Source organism: Malaya genurostris, chromosome 1, assembly GCF_030247185.1.
Source record: "Malaya genurostris strain Urasoe2022 chromosome 1, Malgen_1.1, whole genome shotgun sequence".
In the NCBI taxonomy this organism is placed as follows: domain Eukaryota; kingdom Metazoa; phylum Arthropoda; class Insecta; order Diptera; family Culicidae; genus Malaya; species Malaya genurostris.
In genome coordinates, this window is record NC_080570.1 from 65,912,988 (window position 1) to 65,940,071 (window position 27,084).

The window sequence follows — 27,084 nt, forward strand, 5'->3', positions numbered from 1 at the left end:
GAATTGTTAAACACGGAGAATAGGCACAGAAATTCTCTGATTGCCTAACTAAAATCGCTTACATAACTCAAGGAAATTACTATGAAACGAACACTGAAAATTGTGTAAAATTTTAACAAAACTGTTTTTTTTTTGCAAGGAGAAAATCACTTAAAACTAACTCATAAATAAATAATAAATTTCACAGAATCTCACACCATCTCTCCTAAACGTTTGAACTAGCCAAACTTTGTTTGAGCTCCGAAAATCTTTAGATTTATTTGCCCCTAGGATTGTTGTATATTGTTCCGGATATGCTTAATCCATAACAACCAAAATAGATTGCAATTTCTGTGAAAAAAGATCAGTTTCCAATTCAGCAACGCTTTCGTATTGCCGCTGAAGCACAAACTTGCAATTCACTGGAGAGTTGACGTTGGTACGTTGAAAATATGTTGTTGTTTATAACCCACGTGTTATTACAGAAATGAACAACTTTTCATACTTGTACTACCGGAGCATATAACAAACGAATTTTTTTTTCTACATACTTTTTGTGTTGATCATGTGTGTTTAGTATTCAATGAGTCAATGTTACGAAATTTCAGTAACTTGTATTTTCAGTGCTGGGCTCACGCGCACGAGTTTGGCAACTTCGTCACATTCTTGTGCTCACGAGTTTCGATTCGTTGTCGATCTCGGGGGTGTCATATTCGCGAAAAGCTTGTAATTTGTTCATAAAATTTAATGTCTTGGCAATATCAGTTTGAAGAAAAAATCCATTATTTTTAGGTGAAACTCTAGACTTTATTTATATGACTAGGATTGTCCAATTTGGATCAAACATGCAACGTTTTGTTGCCAAGCTTCATAATGATGCATGCATTAAAATTTACTGACTCCTGAAGTTTCGAACGAGTCACTATTAACGTGTGTGACCGGCTGTTGTTATGATAGAACACGACACCGCTGTTCTGGTTCTAAATGTCAAATTTGAAAAGTTTAGTTTATTTCAGAGCTCCCAATTTAGTGTTTGGCCATATGAAAGATCGTTCAGGCGGGTTGGCGGTTCATTGTTACAATCTTACTTATCTTACAATCCAGTTGTTAGTAGTATCAATTGGATCGTAGTATTAACCATGCAATGATTCTGTACGCCAAGAATCGTCTACGAGGTCCATTGAAACAGAATGGTCAAATTTCGCAAAAGGTATGTAATATCCCTTACCCAAACGTTAAACTTTCATGAGTCCAGATTTGTACAAATGGTTTCAAACTGTTATATGTTAAATCTTAGCTCCAGAACAATGCTTCGACTACTAATACTCCGATCAATTTTGTATATCTCTGTAATTTTTCGACATTTTCGGAACATTCCGGAACGGAATCGACGAATCTTTCAATATCGAGAATGTGAACACAATTCTCAATTTTAGCCATCATGCTTGCATTCTATGTTTTGTAAAATAGAAACTTTTTTATTTCCATTTTAATGTCCGAATACACCGAACGAAAAAAACGAAACAATTAGTTATTGAGAGCGGAATATCACTTAGATAATGAGTATGTATATGAAATTGTTTGATCGATGCTTTACGAAATATCGATCGTTGTAAACCATTCACTGTAATAAATAATCGATTTCTTTTCCTTACGTTTTTTTTTGATAATAACCCAATAGACCATCCGTCAACATTCACTAAGAAGAAATTTGTTTATTCTATCCTCTAGTGTTAACCTTAATACTCAAACGATGGCCTTGGTCAGAAATTCGTTCTGAAAGTGGATGTTGACAGATTGGTTATTGGCGGTTATCCGAAAAAACACGAAAATTTACTTCCACTACCATATACATTCAAGACTCGTTGATTAGACTATCTATCTATTACTAGTTTGTTTCAGGAGAAGTAATCAACGGAGTTCTCGTTACCTATTTTTTGAGGAGAAATCACTCATTGTTGAGCTCTTTTATAAGCTACCCAAAATTTGGTCGGTATCTACTCAAACTTTGACTTGATCGTAAAAAATGGGTAGCGTGCTTTGTTATGACATAACACTTTGGGTAAACTTTATAAGCTACCCAAAATTTGGTCTTTTATAAGCTACCCAAAATTTGGTCGGTATCTACTCAAACTTTGACTTGATCGTAAAAAATGGGTAGCGTGCTTTGTTATGGCATAACACTTTGGGTAAACTAACATTTACCTAAATTTTGAGGTCATCACTCGTCACCTAAAATTGAAGAGATGCACTTTAGTTGATTTTGGGTGGATTTTGACCCAAAATTAGATATTTTTAAAAAATGTGGACGGGTATAATATCAGACTTTAAAAAAATTAATCATTCCAAAAACCATGCGTCTCCATCAAATTGTCATCAACCGATGGAGACGCATGGTATTTAGTTCTGAAATCATATATCACATGCCCTTAGAACTAAATACCATGCGTTTCAATCGTTAACTTGAGTTCAGGGCTTGAGTATTGACTTAATTAATAATGATAAAAGAATTTTATTCCATATGTTATTTACAGGCGTGCGGGCGTCTGGCTCGATTTACCAAGGAATGATGCAGGGAATGTATTAGTGAACATGTGTGCCAGCGGACGGTTGTAATTCGTTTCTAACTTAAACATCTTGCGGGATAGTCTGGAGGTTTCGAGGTTAGCTATTAGCAATCCTAAAAAATACTATAAACCAGATTGAAATCATCTCGAAGCACTTGCAGCCTTGCAGTCCCGAAAACCCAAAAAGAACACATTAATTCGCATCGTCGATTTTCTATACAAACCACATGGTCTTTTAAACTTAATATTTTCAGTATTTTGCTATTTCCTGAAGAGGACCCCTTTATTAAACAGTTTCAGAAAATCGTATTGTTTTATTGCTTTAATCAAAATATTAATAACTAAGAATGAATGAGAAACTAAGCTAGGTATAAAAATCTAACTTCATAGACTCTCGCAAATATAGTTTATCGCATTTGCTTGCACTTAGTGGATTTTTTTCTGGTGGTTCATATAGGACCTTGGTCATGTATCAGCTCAAGCCCGTCTATTCTGTATCTAGAAGTCGTCTCCGCGGTCATAAGTGAATAAATACACGAATTCACTGTCAGTCCTATCCCAGTTTGATTTATCCGTCTTTATGAGCTTAAGTCGTTTGACTTCAGCTGTCTCGTTGAGCAATTTCAGACAACTTGGCTATTCATACCATGTGATACAGAACGTCGACGAACAGTTTACCTTAAAACTGATAGTTTTTTAGATTTCGCTTGGTTTCGAAACTTTCTTGATTTTGCGCTTTGTATCTGGGATTTATTTGATTTGAATACAATAAATGTAAAATGAATGTAAAATGACCTAAAAGTTCATAAATGAAAACCAAACCGTATTTTAAAACCTCAATATTTGTCAATTTATTAGTTCAGATTCATGTTTCCCTTACTGGTCCTTCCTCATGAAATACAACCGTCCGCTGACAACATGTTCACCAATGCGTTCAAACGAAAAGTTTCCCTACATCATTACTAGCTAAATCGAGACAGACGTACGGGTGTGTGTAAATAATTTTAGGAATGAAATTCTTTCTTAATCCCTGAAATCAAGTTGTAGATGGAAACGTATGGTATTTAGTTCTAAGGGCATGTGATATATGCTCTTAGAACTAAATACCATGCATCTCCATCGGATGATGATAATTTGATGGAGACGCATGATTTTTAGAATGATTTATTTTTTAAAGTCTGATATTAATTTTTTTCACATGAAATACATTTTGAAAAATTCTGAAAAAAATCATAAAGGTTTCCCATAATTTCTAAAATATTCTTGATTTTCTTCAATTGTTTTGCTAAAGAGGTTTCCAAAAAATTTATATAAATTGAAAATTGGAACAACCACCCTAGCTTCACCAATATGGCAGTTAAAGGGTTAAAATTTTGGGAAAATCATCTCCAATATAAACCTTCAAACAGTGTATATCATTTTTTTCTGTTTGGAGGCAGTTTTAATATGCAAAACCCGGCTACACCCTTTACTCAAAAATTTGTAAGATCGCAGTCATATTTTGAAATTTTTTTCTTGTTTATACTCAATAAGAGAGTAGAAATTACTTATGATGAATATAGTATTCAGACTCTGAGAAACTATTTTCTAGCTGGTATGAAACATAACTGATCAGCTTAATATTATCGATTTCGATCAAGGACCGGATCACTCGGACAATGCCCATTTAATTTGCAGTTAATTCACAAAAACGAAATTATATTATAATTAACGCAATCACTGATGTGAAGTAATTGTGAAGTCAATATGATTCGCATAACCTAAAATTTATGCCGTTTGATATCAAATATTAGATTTTAAACTCAATCTCCCGAAAACGTACTCTCAACATTGTTGATTAATGAAAAAAAAAGTATTTGTTAAAAAGTAACACTTTAATTTTTTACGGATAAAAATAAATAATGATCACAATTTAAAACTTTGCAAGACGTTTCATTATGCTGTGTTAGACTACTTTTTACGTTGAAAATTAAAAAAAAACAAAACACATCAGAAGCATGTAGACAGTGTTTCCGAATTGAGAAATCGATTTTTTGGTCAATCACAAAATCAACGCACAGGACGAAAATCGATAATCGATGTGATTCGTAGAATTCTCACCGGTTGCAAAAGAAAACCTTTGATTGTGAATAAGTAATCACCCACTAATAGCAAAGTTGTGTCTTACTCGCACACATTCACATTCACACAGAAGCACACATACCAAACATAGCCCCGCGTATGATCACTACCGTAGAATGGCTATCGTGTGTGATAAAAGCCTCAAGATCACGCTTTTCTGTTCAAGCAAGCAAACCTCCTTCCCTATGAAAAAGAAAACCACCATTTCCACCCAGACGCTGTTATGGAAAGTTTAGTTTAGTTCTAATATAGCCGCTCGACACCCTTTTCCAATTACCTATGATCTATTAGAATTGGATTAAACAAACAAAGAGCAGGGGAGTCGAGAAGCATATTTTGTATAGCTGGTGCTTGCTTTTTAACATGTTTCTGTCAGTTATTTTCTAAAAATAATTTCTCTAAAATGCATGACTATCAAAGCCTGAATATAAACAAAATCACCTGATCGACACTAACCAACCAAAACCTTGCGAATTCCGAATCGCTCAGGTTTTGTCAAATATGTTAGTAATGTGTAATGTATACCAGTAGTAAGTAGCCTTACCGTACTGCATTAATTTGATGTTTCATTTTAAGGAGCGAAGAACACACGAGAAAACTATTACGTTTCGACCTCAACTATATCGTATGTCCTTCCTTGCCTCTATCGCAGACGAAAACGCAATATCTAAATTTTAATTAATTTGAAATTATAACCGACTATCATTACGACTATACTACTACCGTCATTGCGTCATCGTCTGTGTGTCAGATCTGAATGTCTCTGAGTACATTCTGTGTTGTAATTACTAGTAATACTAGTCCTTTAAATGTGTAGAATAAAACCATATCATCGAAACTGAATTTATCCGCTTCTAATTGTTTTTATTTTGCAACAAAGTAAAGTTTTTAGTTTTATCCAACTTTTATTTTATGTGAAAAATCTATTTTAACATTTTTGAAGCAGCCGCTGTTGATCTTAAAAGTTTTTGAATGTACTTTCAGCGAATTTATGTGTCAACTAATCTTTTAACTGTTCTTTTTTCCCCTTTTTCCATCATTCCAACGATATACGAAAAAACAAACAAATAATATCTGGTTGATGGTTTGAACCGATATTTCTATCATCGAAAAAAAATCCATCATCGATCAATCGAACCAATTACACCAACGATACCGTGTAATCGCTAAAACAAAAACAAACAAAAAATACAATCATCGTTATCAAAAAACCACATACACCGCATGTCATTTCATCACACGCAGGCGATATTACCAGGGACCGGGAGGATATTAATTGTGAGTTTCAAACAGTGTTCTACCGAAAGCATTCCTCGTTTCTGCTTACATGTCTTTATTGTTAATTATTGAATACTTTTTTACACTCGGTATAAAATTATACATGTGCATCAATGTTTCTTTCCTTGAGTTGACTTACAGCTCCACCATTTGCGTTTAGCGGGTCGATGACGTTCTAGACCCCACTTTTAGGATCTTAAACCAGCTCAGTTTTACTTTGTTCTCTCAGTTCCAGTAGGTTTTACAAGATGAAGTCACGAACGAACTCGTGATGAATGGAGCTAATTTTTGACAGCTATCTTTGATTTGTTTAAATTCAAATTTGAATGAACATATAAACAAACCACTCATAGCTGTCAAATGATGTTCATCCAGCTCATTTTGTGAGGTTATGTAATGTTCGTGTAAAACCTAATTCTTACCAAAAGCTTTTTTTCGATGTTATGTTGAGACTGTCGTTTATGTCATTAGAAATACTCCAACTAATGCAAATGTATGTTTCTCATTGTTTTTTCCGACATCTGAAAAATCACCGAACATGCGCTACCACACCGTACTTCTGATATCAAGCAGTAATCAACCGGAACCGGAGAAATAACGTACCGTCGCCGACTTCCAATCAACTGCTTAATTCAACCAAACAAGTTAACAAAGTGAAACCTAATGTAAATAGACAACCACCGGATAATCTAATATCACCATCGACGTACAATCGGTAAGTAGTCAGCCAGTCATTCTACCTGTCATTACGTATCAATACTATTACGGAGAACGAATAACTGTTACGATATATATTTTAAAATCAATCAACACTTTATAATCGCACTGTACAGCAATGTCTCGATTGATATTTTCATTTGATATTTGAAAAATTGTTCAATATTCTGCACTCTATCGATTTAAATGCAATTCACACGTTCCGTCAAGCGTCAGTCGCTGGCACTTGGTCTGGATTTAATCGTATGGGACACGGTCAAATTGTCGATTTCAAACTGTTGCACGATCCACCTGTGGGACTGGTCTGGATTTTCCACAACCGCGTACAAATTTTTTTCTTGAAGCACTTCTTGCTTGGAAGCCATCTCGATTGTCACTTGACAAAATCACAATTCACTTCACTAAGAAATCGTAATAATAACTTGCAGAAAATTGCAAAATTTGGCCAAAGATCTGGTTATAATTATCGATACTGTTTAAAATATCGATGAAACAATTTCAGATTTTTCAAGGTGAAATTTAGCACTACACAATTTTTTTAGCGTTTTTGCAAGTCAGGCAAGAATGAAATGTAGAATTGTGTTTAAGGTATAGCAGACTCTGTCAGCTTGGAGCGAAATCAATCTTCAGTTCAGCAACGCCATCGCACGGCATCACATTAAACATATCATATCAATTGTATGGCTTCGCAGTGCTGCTATTTTGGCGCGCACGAATTTGACATTTCTCTCCCCTACTTCTATGTATTAGATTCGATACGGACTCGTCTGAGGGCGCCATGCTAGCAAATAAGGATGTTACCAAAGGTTTGTTCGGGAAATGTGCTGGATATCTTGTTAATATGATGTCTTTGGGTATAGATATTGGAACAAATAATTACGTGCATTTTTCGTTCCGACGATTTCGTTTAGGAATAACTAATGACGATTAAATCACAGCGATAATCGAAGCTGACGCCTATGAGCTATAGATCGATTATAAAACAGAATTGCTCAAGATAAGAGTTACCATGTTTCATCAGAACAATGACCGGCCGGACACACGTTTGTAGTGAGTCGTCAGAAACTCCGGAAACTTAGTTGGGAAGTTTCAATACATCTACCATATAGTCCGGATTTGGTGCCATATTTTTCTTGCATTGCAAAACTTTGCAGAAGTGTCTGCCAATAGAGACCAAGACGTCTTTTAGAGAAGCATCATGAAGATACCCAACCATTTGGAGGAGATTTTTAGCGGGAAAATGTTGGAAACAAGGAACACATTTAATCATGCAACACCGACTCAGGAACTGTTTTGCTGTTTGAATTGCATCTTTTTCCGGATGTTTTCCGATTTACCATAATCTTAGATCTGACAGTATGCGTTAGCAAATTTTGAGACTAACTAATACTACCTTACCGCTCAAATCGCTCAACCTAGTTTTACAAAATTTTGCTCCAGGTGTCAGTGATAGTTTACAAACAGATTGGTATATTTGAATTTGTGTTTATTAAGGAAGATTTTTTTCGACACGGATGACATCCTTAGTTTACTTCATGCCCAGGAGTCAGTTTCAAATGTCATGGCTTTTGCAAAATGTTCAAGTGCTACTGTATTTCGTGTCAAGGCATCAGTTGAACTCCCAACAGTACCAAGAAAACCTGGAAGTGGTCGGAAGCGATCTGTGAGAACGCCAGAGTTGATTTAATCCATTAAGATGAAAGTAACTCGTAATGCCGTTCGGAGTATAAGAAAAATGGCAAAGCAGGCTGATGTATCAGAAGGTAAGACGAGTTGTGAAATATGATTTAAAAAGAAAACCTAGAGCTCGAGTTAAAAAACATTTGATTACTGACAGAATTATAGCAGCTAGAGTGAAGCGAAGCAAAGAACTGCTTAGTAATCTGAAGAAGAGGTTCATCGTCATTCTCTTTACGAATTGAAAGCTGTTTACTGTCGACAACGTGTCCAACAGTCGCAACAACCGGTATATAAGTTCAAAGAAAGCATCTGGTGTACCTGATAACATCAAAATCACGTTTCAGATCAAGCATACAGAAGGGGTAATGGTGCTTGGATTGGTTGCTTCCTATGTCTGAAAGTGAACACAGATGTGTACTTAGGAATTCTTAAGTTTCATGTTTTGTCTTGGATTACATCTACCTAATGGAAAGGATGCAAATATTGCGTTCAATAGCAAGACGGGCCCCTGCCCACACGTCGAAGAAAACAAAAATGTGGTTGAGAAACATTAAATCCTCTGGATTTCAGTGTATGGGCGAATATTGAAGCACGTGTGCAGGGGCGGCAAGTTCGATAAAATATTGGGGGGCACAAAAAATTATTACTACAGATCATTAAACTTTTCAATATATATAAAGCATTTTTATAAAGGAATCGGAAAGGTTAGAGCAAATAAAATGCAACCAAGTAAAAATCACAAACATTTTCCCTACTATTCCAGTAATAACCAATATTCGAAAGTGGTACAGTATAGCACATTTCACAGCATTGGAGAGAAAAGTCATCAGATTATATTACCGAGGTCTGCAAAAGCTTCAGGCGACTTCTAGAAGTCATAAATGCAAATGGCGGACATATTGAGTGAAAAGAAATCTTACAGTTGATAATAAAGATACTAAGCCCCAATGAAATTAAAAAGGCTGCAATATTCCAAAATAGGTCTGACATATGTAGTGTATAATAATTTAATTGTGTATGGGTCCTGAAAGTTATGACTGAAGCGTTTAATAAAGCCCAGCATGCTATTAGCTTTATTGATTATGGTATTGTAGTGTTCCACAAAAGTGAGCTTGGAGTCTAAGATTACGCCTCTTACAATTTTACATTTTTCTACAAGTTGATTTCCTAGATGTAGTTTATAGGTATAGTTTCATTTTTCCTACTGAAAGTTATTGAGTTACATTTTTTTACATTGAGATGGAGTAGATGCTGCAAAAACCAAATGTGGAATAGATTGATTTCGTTCTGGAATATTACAGCGTCGTTAATATTTTTAATTTCCATGAAGAGTTTCATGTCGTCTGCATATATAAGCACTTTCAGATTTTTGAGTATGAAGGAAATGTCGTTTATAAGTAAAATGAAAAGGAGAGGCCCTAAGTGAGAACCCTGAGGTACGCCAGAAGTTACATTAATTGGTTCAGACAGAATATTTTGGAAGCGAACTACCTATACACGATTCGTTAAGTATGATTTGAGCCATTCCAGAAGAGTATGTTTTATGCCATATTTTTGTAGTTTGTGTAGAAGTAATGGTATGTCAATACGGTCGAAGGCTTTGCTAAAGTCAGTGTTAAGAGTTTCTACGTAGTTTCCGGCGTCCATTGCATTCAGAGTGAATGTCATAAATTCTAAGAGATTTGTTGTAGTTGAGCGGCCTTTAAAAAAGCCATGTTGTTTGTTTGTTATTACATTTTTAAGTTGATGAAAAAGTTTTTCATTTACAATTTTTTCAAATAATTTTGGAATGCATGAGATAATGGCTATTCCACGGTAGTTCCGAATGTTAGATTTTGCACCAGATTTAAATATTGGTACAAGAAAGGAAGATTTCCATGCTTTAGGAAAAGTACATTTATTAAATGATAGGTTAAAAAGTAGTTGTAGTGGTAGTGTAAGTTCTTCAGCAAGATTTTTTAAAAATATTGGTGGTATACTGTCAGGTCCAGGCCCTTTTGAGGCGTCTAAGTTTTTCAGTGCTGTCGAAATGTCATGTTCTGATAGATAGTTTACAGAGATGGAGTTGGAAAATGCAGGTATGAAAGAGAAGTATTCACGGTCACGGTCAGTTTCTGAATGAGATGTATATACTTCTTGGAAAAAATTTGCAAAGTGATTTGCAGAATTTAATACTATTTGTGAAACACTTTGTACGTTTACACCAAAGTTCAATTTCTAAACTGACGTCTCGGTTCGGACAACCATAGAAGGACACATTGATGTGAACATAATTTATAAAATAGAGGGTGATTTTTATAGCTTCTGAGCTAATTTTCAAAAATAAAACACATGTAAATTTTGGCTCAAAACTTTGTTTTATTCGTAAGATCAATGCATGACAAATAGTTTTTGTGATATTGCGAGGTCCATTCACCGTGACGAGAACTTCGTGAGGATTACTCTCGCTCCAAAAACGACAATTTTGTTTGTTCACAAACTTATTGAGCCAAAACTACTCCTCGTTAATGAACACAAATTTGCAGAAAAGCGGATCTTCGGTTAACTTATTCAATGTCCACCAATCAAGTGTCCGATGCCTACCGTGGTCAAGCGGCTTCAATTTCTGAACCAACTGGATCTTGTATGGATGTAGACTAAGGATTTTTTTACAAAATTTTCTATGTGGTCGACGGGAACAGGTTTAGTTGTGATGCGCGATGGCGAATCGACACATTCGGATCCTACGAAACACTCTCATTAACAGTAGCAATTGTGACTTCATTACGCACGGTTTTAGCACGATATGATGGTTTAAGGTCCAACAAAGAGCTAACCGTGCGAAATTTATCCATCACTCGACGAATAGTAGGTTCAGTGGGCCGTATATGAATGCCAAAAACATCACGCAATTTTCTGCACATTCCATCAATTGAGCTTCTATCCTCGAAAAAGATTTTCACAATTTGAAAACGTTGTTCTGGTGTGAACCTATCCATGATGAATTGCCAAAGATTACTGAGCAAAACACCAGAAGTGGCTTCGATAGTTGGATGACCAGAATGACAGTTATTCGTTTCCGCTATCGGAAGATGTGACCAGTGCAGCAAAATTCATTTTCGAATGAAATTATTCAGATGAAAATTGAAATTTCTGTCAGTCTATTCCAATTCATTCAATTGAATTTTGTGATCATTAGGTTTTGCACGATGACGACACAAATGAACTGCCGATGAATCAAGTTCATCTTTGACAGTTGCCGTGTACTTGTTTTGTTTTGCGACTGCAAGTTAAAAATTGAAAAAATGACGAAAAAGTGCCTGTTAAAAACGTATTCCACAGTGAAAATAACTAAAGACTGCCCTGTATGTGTTTCCAGCATCAATGAGCGATATATGTATGAATCTGTTGAGTGTGAGGCGACTTTTACATTCGAACGATGAACTTCTGATGAACTTTTAAACTGTAAACAAGTACACGTCAACTGTCAAAAAACGTTCATTCTGTTTATTTTTGTGAGGTTATGTCATGTTCGTGCAAAACCTAATAATCAAATGATATCCACTGGATTCATTGTCAATTGAATCAGATTTTGCACGCATATGACATTAAGTTTTGCACAATGACCACTCGAATGAACTACCGATAAACTGCCGTTGAATCAAGTTCATCTTTTGACAGCTATCAGTGGTGTGTTTACATATATTAACATGTATTCAAATTAGAATGAACGCAATGAACTCACACACAAACCACTGACAGCTGTCGAAATTGATTCATTTTGTTCATTTTTGTGAGGTTATGTCATGTTCGTGCAAAACCTGATAACCTCACGAAAATGAGCAAAATGAACTAACTTTGACAGTTATCAGTGGTTTGTTTACAGTCGATAAGTTCATCGTTTGATTTCGAATTGTGCACGTTGCAGTGCATAAAACGAAAAATTATCAAATTTAGCGATATGGATGCAGCAAAATTACTTTTACTGAGGAACATAGGTAATTTTAACAAACACTTTTGGATCATTTTCAAACTTTGAATCTTCATCTGAATATCAATACAAACCACTAATAGCTTTCAAAAGATGAACTTGATTCATCGGTAGTTCATTCGTGTGGTCATCGAGCAGAACCTAATTAGGTTTTGCACGAACATGACATAACCTCACAAAAATGAACAGAATGAACTTTTTTTGACAGTCGACGTGTACTTGTTTACAGTTTGAAAGATCATCAGAAGTTCATCGTTCGAATGTAAAAATTGCAAGTCGCCTCACACTCAACAGATGCATACATATATCGCTCCTTGATGCTGGAAACACATACAGGGCAATCTTTTTAGTTATTTTCACTGTGGAATACGTTAACAGGCACTTTTTCGTCATTTTTTCAATTTTAACTTGCAGTCGCAAAACAAAGCAAGTACACGGCAACTGTCAAAGATGAACTTGATTCATCGGCAGCTCATTTGTGTCGTCATCGTGCAAAACCTAATTAGGTTTTGCACGAACCTCACAAAAATGAACAGAATGAACTTTTTTTGACAGCCGCCGTGTATTTGTTTACAGTTTAAAAGTTCATCAGAGGTTCAGATTGATGCTGGAAATGCATACAGGGCAATCAATTTAGTTCTTCTGTGGAACACGTTTTTAACAGGCATTTTTTCGTCATTCTTCAATCTTTAATTTGAACAAAACAAACACACGGCTGCAGTCAAAGATGAACTTGATTCATCGGCAGTTCATTTGTGTCATTATCGTTCAAAACCTAATAACCATGCCTAGTCATTTGAAGTTTTGCTTGCTTCGTTTCAAGTGCCAATTAGGTTTTTTACCGTCACTGCTAACCTCAATCGGATGAACACTTTTTGACAGTCCAGCAGTAAATGTTTATAAACAGAAATTTCTTTTGTTTGTTTATTGACAAATTGGATCAGACCATTTATGGTCCGTATCAGTTCGTTTTTGAATACGGTTCGTTTTTGATATTTATTAAATAAAAGTGACTAGTTGCAAAGTGTAAAGATGATTGTTTTAGATGTGCTTTTCGATTTTTGTTTAAGTTTGTTTGTAAACAGTACCGCTGAACTGTCAAGGATGAATACTTCATTTGTGTCGTCACGATAAAAAATCTAATGAATCCATATATATTTCTCTGTCTCAGCCACCGACAGTGAACAAGTTCGAATGAATAGGCATGAACTTCAGCTCGACGACAGAAAATTATTGCTACCGGTACCATGTCGGTTTCCATTTGAGTTTATAGTTAACGCCAGAAAGTGTGAATGTATAATTTTCGCATTTTTAATATACATTGAGACGTATTCCAAAGTATTAGAAATGAAGATGGAGTATGAAGCAATAAATTTAAGTACATTCTGTGTTTGACCGTGTTTACCATTCAATTATTATCTGGAACCAACTGAATATTCACTAGGAGTTCATTTGAGGGGCAATCTCTCAGTCAATTGAAAGAACTGTTTGTTATTTCAAGGGAGAAACTGATGTCGGTTAGAAATGAAGATGGAGTATGAAGCAATAAATTTAAGTACATTCTGTGTTTGACTGTGTTTACCATTCAATTATTATCTGGAACCAACTGAATATTCACTAGGAGTTCGTTTGAGGGGCAATCTCTCAGTCAATTGAAAGAATTGTTTGTTATTTCAAGGGAGAAACTGATGTCGGTTCAACTAAGTTTCAATTGACGGTGTAACGGATGAATAACTGAGTGTTGTCCATTCAGTGTGTCAGTGACCGGCTGTGTATAGTCGATTTCAATTGAATGAAATTTTACGGCACTGAATGTGATACATAAAAAATGGTCTCACCCGTGAACAGGATTCGAAGATTTGTATAATCTTTGATTTGAGCTTGAATAATAGATCCCAAAAATTCATCACTGCACGAATTTTGCCTGATGGCCACCCGAATGAACTGCCGATGAATCAAGTTCATCTTTTGACAGCTATCAGTGGTTTGCTATTAACACGTATTCAAATTAGAATGAACGCAATGAACACATAAACAAACCACTGATGGCTGTCAAAATTGATTCATTATGTTCATTTTTGAGAAGTTATGTCATGTTCGTTCAAAACCTGGTTGGTGGAATGATTAGCAAGTTTACATAAATAACTGGTCTACAACTTTCGTTTGTTGTATATTTAGGTTTCACACGAACATGACATAACCTCACAAAATGAACAAAATGAACTTTTATGACAGCCACCGGTGGTTTGTTTACAGTTTAAAAGTTCATCAGAGGTTCATCGTTTGAATTGCAAGTCGCCTAACACTAAACAGATTCATACAAATATCGCTCCTTGTTGCTGGAAATGCCTAAAGGGAAGTCTTTTTATTTCTTTTCACTATGAAACACGTTTTCAAGAGGCACTTTTGTGTCGGTTTTCAATTTTTAATTCGCAAAACAAAGCAAACAACCGGTAGCTGTCAAAGATGAACTTGAGTTCATTTGTGTCGTCATCGTGGAAAACCTAATATTTTTCACTCCTGAACATGATTTGATACAGTAGCTATCCATTCGTCAATTTTGTATTCAAATATATAAGCGCCCATACTCAATATCATAATTATACTTGCAGGCCTCCGGATACTGAACAGAGTCCTTACGCGGGTTATCAACTAGCATACGAAGTGAAAAAGCTCATGTACGGTCGGATTGATTCCCTTAGAAACAAAATTAGTGTCTTTTTGCGACTCTTTATTTTTTTGAGTACGAAATATAGTTGCATTCGCCGCATTCGTGCTGCCACCCACATTCAATTCTCCTTCATTGTTTGATTTTGTTAGTAAATTTGTAGTACTACAATTCCCTAGTTTATCGTTCCCCAATCCAAGTTGAGATTCCCGTTTAGATTAAACGTAGTTTTTTACCCTGTTGCGATGAGTTCCTTTTTGTATCATTCAACGTTTCCAGGCTACTTTTTGCTTTTTGAGCTCAAGAGAAATGTTTAGAATTCCAGATCATTCCCATTCAGTTCAGGCTTCCGTTGAGTTTAGTCGATTTAAGTTGAGCATGATGTTTCTTAGACGGTGTAAGGTTAGTTGTTCGAAAGATTGATTTTTCATCCGGCGCCTATTCCACAGGCCCACGAGTCGAGGCAGCGGGTCGGGAGCACAAAACCAAAACGGCGTCACGCTGCAAGCCGGCATCGCTGACGATCAATCCAAGGACTTTGACTTCGAAAAGACGGAGATGAAGTACGACTCGACCGGTATGTTCCACTGGAGTCCAGCCAAGAGTTTAGAGGAGTGTATACTGGTAAGGAAACATCAGATCGCTTGCATCGTGGATCGCTAGCTGATTGATCGAAACTTTGTTTTTTTTTTTCGAACAGGACCGAAACCAAGCGGCCATGACCGTACTGAACGGACACGTCGTTGTGTGTTTGTTCGCCGATCCGGACTCACCGCTGATAGGATTAAGAAACCTCGTGATGCCACTACGTGCTTCAAACTTTCACTATCATGAACTGAAACACGTTGTGATCGTGGGTTCCGTTGAGTACATTCGACGTGAATGGAAGATGCTGCAGAATCTGCCAAAAATATCCGTGCTGAATGTAGGGAACGCTGATCGTTTAGAATGGAACGTTCGCTCTTCTAACGAATTTTCTTTTTCACAGGGATCTCCGCTGAGTAGAGCTGATCTACGGGCGGTCAACGTAAACCTTTGTGATATGTGTTGTATTCTATCGGCGAAAGTTCCTAGCAACGATGATCCGACGTTAGCCGATAAGGAAGCCATCCTAGCCTCACTCAACATTAAAGCAATGACGTTCGATGACACGATAGGAGTGCTGAGCCAGCGAGGCTCCGAGCAGGATAATCTTACACCAGTAGGTAGTCCCATAGTGCTGCAACGACGAGGTTCGGTCTACGGTGCCAACGTGCCAATGATTACTGGTAAGCCAGACGGATTATCATTGGATTTCCATACAGATTTTTCATGTTTTGACATTTCAACAGAATTAGTTAACGATAGCAATGTGCAGTTTCTGGATCAAGATGATGACGACGATCCGGACACTGAACTGTATCTAACGCAACCATTCGCCTGTGGTACGGCTTTCGCTGTAAGCGTGCTGGATTCCCTCATGTCAACGGTAAGAAAATGGTAATAGTGTCTTTAAGCGTTTTTTCTCTAATCTTTCCTGCCGCTTCAGACATACTTCAATCAAAACGCCTTAACACTGATACGGTCGCTAATCACGGGAGGGGCGACACCGGAGCTGGAATTGATTTTAGCCGAAGGTGCAGGACTTAGAGGTGGTTATAGCACACCCGAGAGTCTCAGCAACCGTGACAGGTATGTGTATCCGCGTCAGAAGTTTTCAAATATTTACACTCATGATAACTCATCTATTAGATGTCGTGTCGGTCAAATCTCGCTGTACGATGGTCCGCTGGCCCAATTCGGGGAAGCTGGAAAGTACGGTGATCTGTTCGTGGCAGCTCTCAAATCATACGGAATGCTTTGCATCGGCTTGTATCGATTCCGGGACACCAGTTCGAGCTGTGATGCCAGTAGCAAGCGTTACGTTATCACCAATCCCCCGGATGACTTCTCTTTACTGCCTACGGATCAGGTAACCGTTCGCAATTACACTCTGTTCCCGAGGAGGAGTAACTTTAACTTAATTTCATTTCTACTGTTCATTAAGGTATTCGTATTAATGCAATTCGATCCGGGTCTGGAGTACAAGCCAGCCACCGTTCGGGGTCCAGCCGGGGGTCGCAACCAAAACAGCCAACAGACCGGCGTAGGAGGCGGTGGATCCAACAAAGACGACAATTCCTGACTGTTGCTGTGTAGCGCCTTGACTGATGGTCCTTACTCTTACATATGAACAAAAGAAACCGATTTTATATACCAGATCGCGCAATATATCAAGCATGTATTCCGTAAGTTTGTCAAATTATTTTCTAAAAACCGATAGGTGCAAACCAATTTCAAACCTGTCTAAGTGTGTTCGTTACAGTTCATTGTATAGTGTTCAAGTTTGTGTTCGAATTTTGTTGAGTTGAAAAGATTAAAAAAGTTCTCTCGAAACACCTTTTTGTGCAGATAAGTTCCAATCCAGTATATGTTGCGCAATCTAGTGTATAAAAGGGATAAAGCCAAGTGAGGAAAAAGCGAAATTTCGTGCAATCCACCTCTGAAGGCTATGTAATAGTTCCATTTCGCCAAATAGAACATCTTCAATCGTGGCGATCGTTCAAAACGGGAAACTATAACACGTGTTCATATGTAAGAAAAAACTTTGTGCTTCCCACACCATTCCGTTTGGTAAAGAAAGTAGGATATTACGAAATACAATTGATGAAATTGTTATCCGAGTGAGAAGAAACAGAAAACCCACAGTTACAGATTGCTTTACCTTACTGATTTAGGATTTATCATTGATTAGTTCCTATAATGATGCGTACGTAAGTCACTAGGAGGAAACGAACACTTGAACAATCAAACATCTCCAAACCACTAAGAGCACATGGCTAGATTAAGAAATTCCACTTAAAGACTTCAGCAAACGTCACCTTACAGAAAAATGTAAAAAAGTAATAGTTGGAAATCGAATACTGGAAGTTTTATTTTAACAGGCCATACTACTAACACTCGATCTAGTTACTTCAGTCTGTTTATTGAGCTTGTCAGTTGACTTAAATTAAAAACTAAAATTATGTCCTTTCCACGGTTTGAAGGATCGACAACAATCCGTCCCTTAACCATCCGTTGTTCGAACATTTTTCTGACAGCATTTAGTTCAAAATTTTACGCCCATATTCCAGACAAAATGACAAATTAATTCAAATTAACAACGAAAATTATTGAAACGGATTTTTTTATTCAACAATATTACTATATATTGTACAATTAGTAATGTTGATTGACAGAAGATTGTGTCCTGGTACAGACTCTCTAAGTAAACAGAACTGCGAAAGAATTCCCAGGGATGGAAGCAAACTGTGAAATTTTGGAGCCAAATTAAAATAACGTCATTTTGTGCATTTATGCGAAAAAAAATTTTTTTCGAAAAATCCTAAAATCTATCATACAGTGATTTTGTGCGAGGTGTAAATGTTTGCAGGAAACTACCATACTTTCCATGTTGTATAGAAAAGAAATAGTATTCAGTTTCGCCGCTCGTCAAATTACAGCAAATTAATAACGAAGATTATCACGTAACAGTTTATCCTTATGTATTGGCTGTTACGATACATTTTAATAAGTGTTCAAAGGGCTAAAGAAGCAGTTTAATATCTGTACTATTACTATAATTTAAAGTAGTGATTGCAAAAACGCTTACCTGAGTTAAAAGAAAGAATAAAAACTAGGTGCTTTTATTAATCACATAGCGAGTAGAAAACCCCAAAACTAAATAGTGAAAGGAGAAAAATCTGACATGTAACATTATTATTTCGGACAGAAGAATCAACTAGAGATGGGCAATTCGCTCTTGAGCTGTTCCAGTGAATCGAATCATTGAAGTGGACTGACAGCTCACAGCTCTTTTCAAAGGAACCGCAGCTCACCAGCTCACTCATTTGCTACCCAGTTCACTGCACTATGACGCAGGGAACACGCTACGAGCTGATCGGATTTTCGGCTCTTTAAGAGATTCAATTTAGTCGACATCAATTAAAGATAAATTATTTCGCATGGCATTCATTGCATCATTGCAAATCAATGATTCAATTTCGATCATGCATTTGAAAAAAACCGGTGCATAAGAAAAACGGTGCACAAAATGAACCTTAAGTTCAAAATAAAAGAGCTGATGAGCTGATACATCGAATCGATTCACTTTGGTGAGCTGATCGGTTCGGAGCTGTTCACCAAAATGAGCTGTTTTGCACGCCTCTAGAATCAACTATAAATATTGTCGCAGCAGCACTAAGCTGCCATTCGCTGGACAGTCCAGTGCAGCGACGATTCCGAGCGACGTCAGTTGACCTATCAGAGCCATGTTACATCATACATATTTTGTTGTCTTGATTATTTGCCTCGTGCTTTATCATGAATGAATAAATTTTCTTGCCTCCACTATCAGAACACATAACAAAGAAATATCGCTTTCTGTATGCTGTATTCTGTATTTGATGGGTAAGTCGATGTCTTTCACGCAGTCCGCCTGGGTTCGATTCTCAACCCCGCACATAGAATCAGAAAATTTTCTGGCCCGAAGAGGTGAATGACATTAGGGTTAAAACCTCTATGACAAAAAAAATAATGACGTGAATACGCCTTACATTAGTGTGAGACGCGAAGTGATAAGGTGTGCCATCGTGAATATGATCAGTATGATAACCATAAATAACTAAAAAATAGGTTTATCGCAATTTTTGGAGTTACGAGTTCGAGTATCGAGAAGTGAAACCAAAACGCTTACTTGACTTTCTCATATTCTAACAAATCTTTTCAACGCCATTCGCAACAAATGTGACAATGTTTAGTGAAACTGTGAATTCTTGAAAAAAAACACTCAACATTGCCTAACCGCGGAGAAATATTATTAATCGGTTCTTTTTCAGAGCCAACTGCTCCTAAGCAGTTGTCACGCAGCGAGGTTTTCATTTGTGAAAAGAAATTCCATTGGACTATAAACGAAAATTCCAACCAGCGTGATCACCACGAGATAGCGTTATGGTGATTGTTTTGACATATCCCATGTATTCAGAAAAAAAATTTGAACGAATGCAGATGGTAAAACCTTACAAATATGGGTAAAAAAATGATTATTCACATCAAACATATGATTTAAAATTGTCTTATACACTTGAAAATGTCGGATGAAATTTGAAATTTTCAGTTCACATACAGATTTGATTTAGATGATAAAACATGAGTAAATAGACGAGTAAAACAATTTTCGATCATTATTTATCAATAAATCTTAAAATCCAACCATTAAAAAACAAAGAATTTCCCAGATATGAAAACAGTACCCAACCTCACTTCTTCGAATTTGATATTTCATCTTACGATTTCTCCATAAATATCAATCAAACAGTCCGCGGAAGGTTACTGAATCATTCATGATCGATTTTTTTACCAAATTTGTATGTTAGTATTCGATTCCTAAGAAAAAAAAATAAAAACCTGACGGTACAAGAACTGGATGCAAATAGTTACCACATAGAACCATAAATTTAAAATTTGTTTTGGAAACAGAGTTTAGAATTCCTGTTTACAAAATGACATAAACATTCGATACGTTTGAGAATCGTTTGAACACTTTGCATATTCTATGAAGGAAACATAAAGAAAATTATATTCTTCAAGATAATTCGGAGCTAACTCGATTTCCAAATGGATTCCGAATCAGATGCAACAACCGATTCCGAACCGATCCGAGTTGGAATCGGTTGTTGCTTCTGATTGGAAATCCATTGGTGAATCATACTGAATACCGAATCAAATTCCAGACGAGTAGACTGGATTTCTTTTCGTACTAATGTATCTAAAATTACGCAATTATCAAAACGGTTGCAGCCACCGTATGCACGCTTAAAAATAGTTACTCAAAAATGAGTAAGATTCCACTCATCTACAGAAAAAGTGGAACAACTCTAATTTAGAGTAACTCCTTAGTTACTCAAATTTGAGTTCTTCCACTGGAAACGATTTTTGGGTAAAATCTACTCATTTACTGAGTAATGCTTCATTAGTTAAATTCTGAATGAAATTTTATCCCACATATACCAAATTTGCGTAAAATTGACACGCAATACATAAAATAATCATACTGTGTTTATTTATTATTCCGTTTACAATTGATTTCTAACTTCGAGATATCATATCAAGTGGCGATCGCTTGGAGTAGTGTGTCAATCGTAGCTTAACACACATGTCAGTACTGCTCAGGCACCAATCAGACACTTGTTCCTCATAAATGGCACACTTGAGCATATTTGTTTCCATTCTGAAGCACAGTACGGATCACTTCTGGACACAATAACTGCTTCGATGGCACAACCAAGAGGACAGTCTAAAAATTATGGTTTTTGCAGACACAACACCGTTTGTGTTAAGCAACTCACTCTTGAAATACGCGATCTCACTGACAAAAAATAGAACCTGTTGCTACAAATGGTTATTACAACTTTTAGAGTGATCTTGCGAATAGTAACAAAAAAACGAGTTTTTGCGTTAAACTCAAATTTAGAATAAGAGTTACTCATTATTATTGATGGTAACTACTCAATTTTTGACGTTTCCATGTATCATTTGAAAATGAGTAACTAGTACTCAAACTCTGAGTAACTTTTTCTAAGCGTGTGGTATGCTACTATCATACAAGAGTCTCTGATATATAAGAGTCACGCGAAGACATAGAACTGGTGCCCCAGTCACTGAACGGTTTTTTTGTTATTTGCTCTGGCATCCAGACAAGTTTTATGAACTTGTTTTGCCATTTTTAATGAACCTGTAAGGGTAGCAATGATGAATTCTTCATACAAATTTGGAATGTCATTACTTTAGTAATCATTAAAAATGGCATTAACAATTCTCGTGTAAGGACCGCTATAAGAGTAGCTACTGTGGACCAGCGCCGCTTTTACGTATTATGGGGCCCGGGGGCTAGATTTTTTTGTGTGCCCCTAGCTCATAAATACGTTTATTTCTCAAGGCAATTTACGCTTGCTCTTTAGCACATCCATGAGGTACCAAAACCTAAATAACAATTCACATCAGTTTTGCTTCGCCTTAGCATCCACTATGTACAGTATTTTAAACCTAATGTGATTCCAATATAGTCACAACGATTTGCATATATCTCTCACATTCGGTGTTAATCAAATTTCTTGTGGATTTTTAAACTTGGATAGTAATGATACTCGTCTTGAGTTTTTCAGTAACCAAATAATGTTTATTTATTTTGTTAATGTTTCTTTACTTGTGATAAGGAATAACAAAAATTTTGGTTTACAGTAAAGACTAATTTGCTATGAAGAAAGCCTTTAAAACACAGGGTAATGTCACAGCAATTTAGTACTTAACGAACAGACGGCTACGCAGTGTTTTATCATAGTTAATGTGTTCATATTTCCCATCGATTTATAGAAAGGTAATATACCAGCAATTCTTCTGTCACTTAATTGTCGCATTGTTCATATGTCATGTCCTATGAACAGTGAAATGACCCTAGTGACTTACGTACTCATTGTATCTGAATTTCGGATGAAACGCTAATTTGTTCAGAAGCCGGGGAAGGCATTTCAATTTCTCACTGAATTGTAAACACATACCGTAGCAAACCGAATGGTATGGAAGCAAAAGTGGAGCATCCTCTTTACCAGCAAGGACAATGTCCTTATAAAAAAGCAAACTTTGGTCAATCTAATTATCTCAGATAACAACGACAAAGAATAAAAATTGTGCTGGTTCACTAAAGAGTAAAAGTCCATCAAAAGGTCGCTACACCTAAACTAAAGTAAAGATAACAAACCGATTAAAAACAACAACCTAAGACGACATAACCCAAGCATACAGATAAAAAGCCGATAACTAGCCTGTAAAGAAAATATTGCTTACTTGAATGTTTACCATTTTAAGTGTAAACATCTTAGATAAGTTTATTGAAGAAATACTTAGTGCCGTGCATTTTATAGAAAAAATATACCAAAATAAATAAAAAAAAGATGTTGCCACATTATCCAATAAATCAGAGTTAGATAAAATTACAAAAAAAAATTAACGAAAGTTATTCTTTGAATTTATTATGAACCGCAATGAAAGTTTTCGATTCTTTAAAGTACATGTCGCACACTGTTTCGTTTATCGAATTTAATTACCAAAAAAACAAAACGATATTCGTCCTCTGCTGAGTTAACCCGCATATTATGTCACCAGTCATACTATAGTTATAATCAAATCACCATAACAAATTAAGTCGAACTAAAACGGTAATCTCGAGCTTTTATATCTAAATGCGATTGTTTCTATAGCAAAAAAAATGCATTCTAACCATTCGAGAAACTAGTTATATGAGAAAGGCTAATGTAAAAAGTAACCGTAAGAGATAGACATAACATAGATTACATACATTTGGCGTTGCAATAAATACAGCAGGCATTGTAACGCTATAGGCATCAATATATTGCATAAAAACAGTCAAATGAAACGCGCTTTGCAGGAAACATTGTGGACAAGCAAGGCTTACTAAATGTATAGAATGGAACTTGTTTCCACTGTAAACATTAATCTAAACAAAAATCGCGAAATGGTTGCTATGAAAACGCACGCTAGTGGTCAGTCCTTATGAAATACTAAACAGAAAATATACTTGAACAATCATGTTGAACCTTTTACAGATCCTGTTCTTCATCTATGGTAGTTTGTTGATATCGATTGGTTGTTTGTGAGAAGTTTGATTCTGTTCAGAGAAAACAAACGTAGATTATCCTATTATTGCAGGGTGCGACTATTTCGTTTACCCTCATTCGGAATTCGACGTTTTTTTCTGTATCTTACATCGTCAACCCAGGAGCCTCGTTGTAGTTGTAGATACTCGTGAAAATCGCATTCACGTAATCTACTAGACAACTACTAACTGAAAATCATCTTTCTCTATCACATTCTCAATGTGCTGAATCTTAGCTTACATGCACATTAAAAACAAAACAGAAAACTGTAGATGGCGCCTCGCTAGAAATGAGTAGATAGTTCATAGTAAGAGCCGAAAAGTTGTGACTACCCTGTTTTAGTCACGTCGCGTCAAAACTCTAGTGTGTAAAATCGATATTACATTTTGAATTTATCTCATCGTCAATCACAGTTTTCATATTCGCTGTAGAAATCGTAAACAATATTTTTTTACGGATCTATAATGTCACTGTGCACTAGCCTACCCAGTTTCTCGAACAAAAAGTCAAGCCCCCCAATAGCTTCTTTGCGTGTTAGAACCCTGTACAATAGTAGCGCACATAGCGGTTTCTAACGGAACTAATCCTACTACGGAAGCACTCTTTTCCTAAATCAAGCCCAAACGGCTGAAAAACATGCACATTTATCATTTTTTAGATAGACGCAAATGTGTTCAAAGTCATCACAAAGTAAAAACATCGTTCCAACTAGTTCATACTACTAGGCAAGTGTTCCCGGCACTGTTTAGAGATAAAATTAGAGCAAAAGCGCGCAATTTTAGTGCATTATCATCCCCACCCCCACCCACATTATTGAACCTCACCACAGTCTACAAAATTGATTACAATCTACGATGATACCAAGAATGATTAAATATTGTAGCCGCTTGGGTTCACATTATAAAACAGCTTACTGCGCCCTGGTAGAAACCCAGTAAGATAACGAACAGAGAAAAATGTCTAAACTGAATAAACCGTCTTTCCGTGCGCGAGTATAACAGCGATTCACTTCATTTGTTTTTATTGCCGCAATACGCCACTTACAAGACTACACCGTACGACAAAGGGGATTCAATCAAAATGCATCTCAGATTATTGGATCCCCATAAACAAAATGTGAACAAAAGATAGTTGTATAATCAAGCATTTTTCGAAATCCATTTTCATTTGATTAAAATATGAAAATCAAAACCAGAAATAGGCGAAACCATAATCTAGGCTTTTTATAAGTGATTTTCGTAAAAAAAAGAAACAAAAACGCAAAAAATAAATACGCTACACTTAGATGTAAATACGAGTGTTTGAAACTAAAACAAAATATCGTAATAAAAGCAAAGCAGAACTTAATTTTAGGTAATACCGTGAAATACAAAAAAGAATACATACAACTCGATAAACAACAACCATCTGTTCAGTCATCTTTAAACAAGTTCACATACGGAATAAATACCAGCATACAATGAAATAAACTTTAATAAAAAAACAGAACAAATGCCTCAAAATATGTTGCGTTAAGTTTACGGTTTAGGTAGTGGTGAATATTATTACTCTAATTTAAGAAGAAGAAAAACTAAAACAGCGCAAAAACATCACAAGGTACATAACGTAAAGAGGTTCTTTTCCGCTCCCTAACTAGAAACGGTATAGCTTAAAAAAATAGAGGATACTGTTGATGATAAACCACAAAAAAAACACAACATCACAAACAGAAAACCATAGGTTGTAACGTGCTGCTACATTTTACCTTAGATATAATGAAACAAATCAGAAACCCTTCTGCCCAATTTGGTGAATTTGCTTTTGTCTGCGCTCTGTAGCAAAGTTTTTACGCCATGTAACTTGTGATAAATAAAATCTAGAAGATCGGCGATCGGCCAGCTAAACACGTTCACGTCAGAAAGGAAAAAGGGCAGTAGAAAGAATATTGATTGAACACGTATTCACGAATACAGATCGTTAGTAAGAACAGGTGTGCGTGTATATGTGCGCGTGTGAGTGTGCGCGCATGTGTGTGTTTTTTATTGAAGTAAGTTTCTCGCATAGGCAGCGCCTCCAGTAGAACGCGTATATTGTGTTCTTTTTTTTTTGATACATGACTGCAACAATTGAATCGGTTTTGTTTAATCCCTTTTTCGATTTGTTCACTTGTTGTATCTACGCGTAGAATTGTTATACTAAATATCGTATGCGGTGACGAATAGCTTAAAGTTGTGCTAAAATCAAATCGATCTATTACTCCAGCCCGAAGCCACATAAATTATGTGCTAAAAGTCAGGTGCCGTACTTAAATGTAGTATAGCAAAAAACATATGTGTATCTTTGTTTATCTTCGTTTATATTGGTATGTATTGTTTACGACACTCGAGATAAGATTGACGCAAGGAAATGTTGTTAATGTTAATATTATTGTTAATTATAAATTGAAATAAAAAATCGAATCAGTAAGCTTAGTGTGTTTTCTTGGAGTTTGATGATATTCCACATACGTTTTTTCGATAAGTTTCAAAACATGGCAACACTGAAATCAGCATTGTATGGTGGAATGTTTTAAATAAAATGCGTTCTCAGAAAAATTGGTCATTCGTGTCGATTTGTGCTGTTTATAATACGTTACAAGTTAGGCTGAAAATGGAATTGTCTCGATTAAAAAATTTTGTTTTACGATTTACTATATAACGACTTTTGCCTTGGTTTACATCAACTACAATGTACCGATCTACTGGCCTACATTATTGATGATCATCTGTTTTTTTTTTGGAAGAAAAATTGGACATATCGAGATCGCTCCATTTGAGCAACGTCCCGGGTTGGGAGTTCAGTGCATAGGGAGCTGGCCTTACAAGTCAGTTGTCGTATCTTCGAGCCCCGACCTGGAAGGATTCTCAGGGTCAGTAGTAACGGGTGGCAACTAAAATTTTGGAATTTTTTCGAGGTCTGTATGCTCAACAACAAACGAGCTCAGAAAGAACTAAGAGTGTGTATGTGTTAGCTCTCTTTCTCCTCTTTCTGCTAGTATTTTCTGTTTTGTTCATGCTTGCTCAAAATGCCGTCGAAACAAGAAGTATTTCACGAGCGCATTGTACAGTTCTACGAACTGCACAGAAATCTCGGCAAATAATATACGGTACAACATTTTAAAAGTAAAAATGTTGCGGCTTCGACGGTACAACATTTTAAAAGTAAAAATGTTGCGGCTTCGACAGTTTACAATATCCTAAGATGCCCAACAACTGCTCGTAATGAAGGTAGTGGAAAACCAGCCAAATTTATGGACGCAAAAGGACTTCGTTCTCTTTCTCGTGCCTTCAACAACACGGATTCACTGAGTTAAAAGGATGCTGCAAAAAAGTTCAACTGTTCTCACCAGTACATCTG

At 36.2% G+C, this 27,084-nt stretch overlaps 1 protein-coding gene across 50 annotated transcripts in view; it reads left to right on the top strand.

Moving 5' to 3' along the window:
- The window catches only part of LOC131440337 (calcium-activated potassium channel slowpoke), a 190,524-nt gene extending 164,370 nt beyond the window's left edge, over positions 1–26,154 (top strand). For 24 of the 50 annotated variants that reach the window (XM_058611524.1, XM_058611525.1, XM_058611526.1 and 21 more), the window contains 9 exons: positions 5,913–5,945; positions 6,516–6,660; positions 14,925–14,990; positions 15,430–15,604; positions 15,681–15,905; positions 15,969–16,448; positions 16,509–16,651; positions 16,712–16,931; positions 17,007–26,154. In XM_058611524.1, coding sequence (XP_058467507.1) covers positions 5,913–5,945; positions 6,516–6,660; positions 14,925–14,990; positions 15,430–15,604; positions 15,681–15,905; positions 15,969–16,448; positions 16,509–16,651; positions 16,712–16,931; positions 17,007–17,144 — 1,625 coding nt within the window. In that variant the 3' untranslated portion in view covers positions 17,145–26,154. The remainder of the gene's footprint in view (positions 1–5,912; positions 5,946–6,515; positions 6,661–14,924; positions 14,991–15,429; positions 15,605–15,680; positions 15,906–15,968; positions 16,449–16,508; positions 16,652–16,711; positions 16,932–17,006) is intronic. The other 26 variants (XM_058611567.1, XM_058611558.1, XM_058611560.1 and 23 more) reach the window with 5 other exon arrangements.
- The last annotated feature ends 930 nt before the right edge of the window (positions 26,155–27,084 follow it).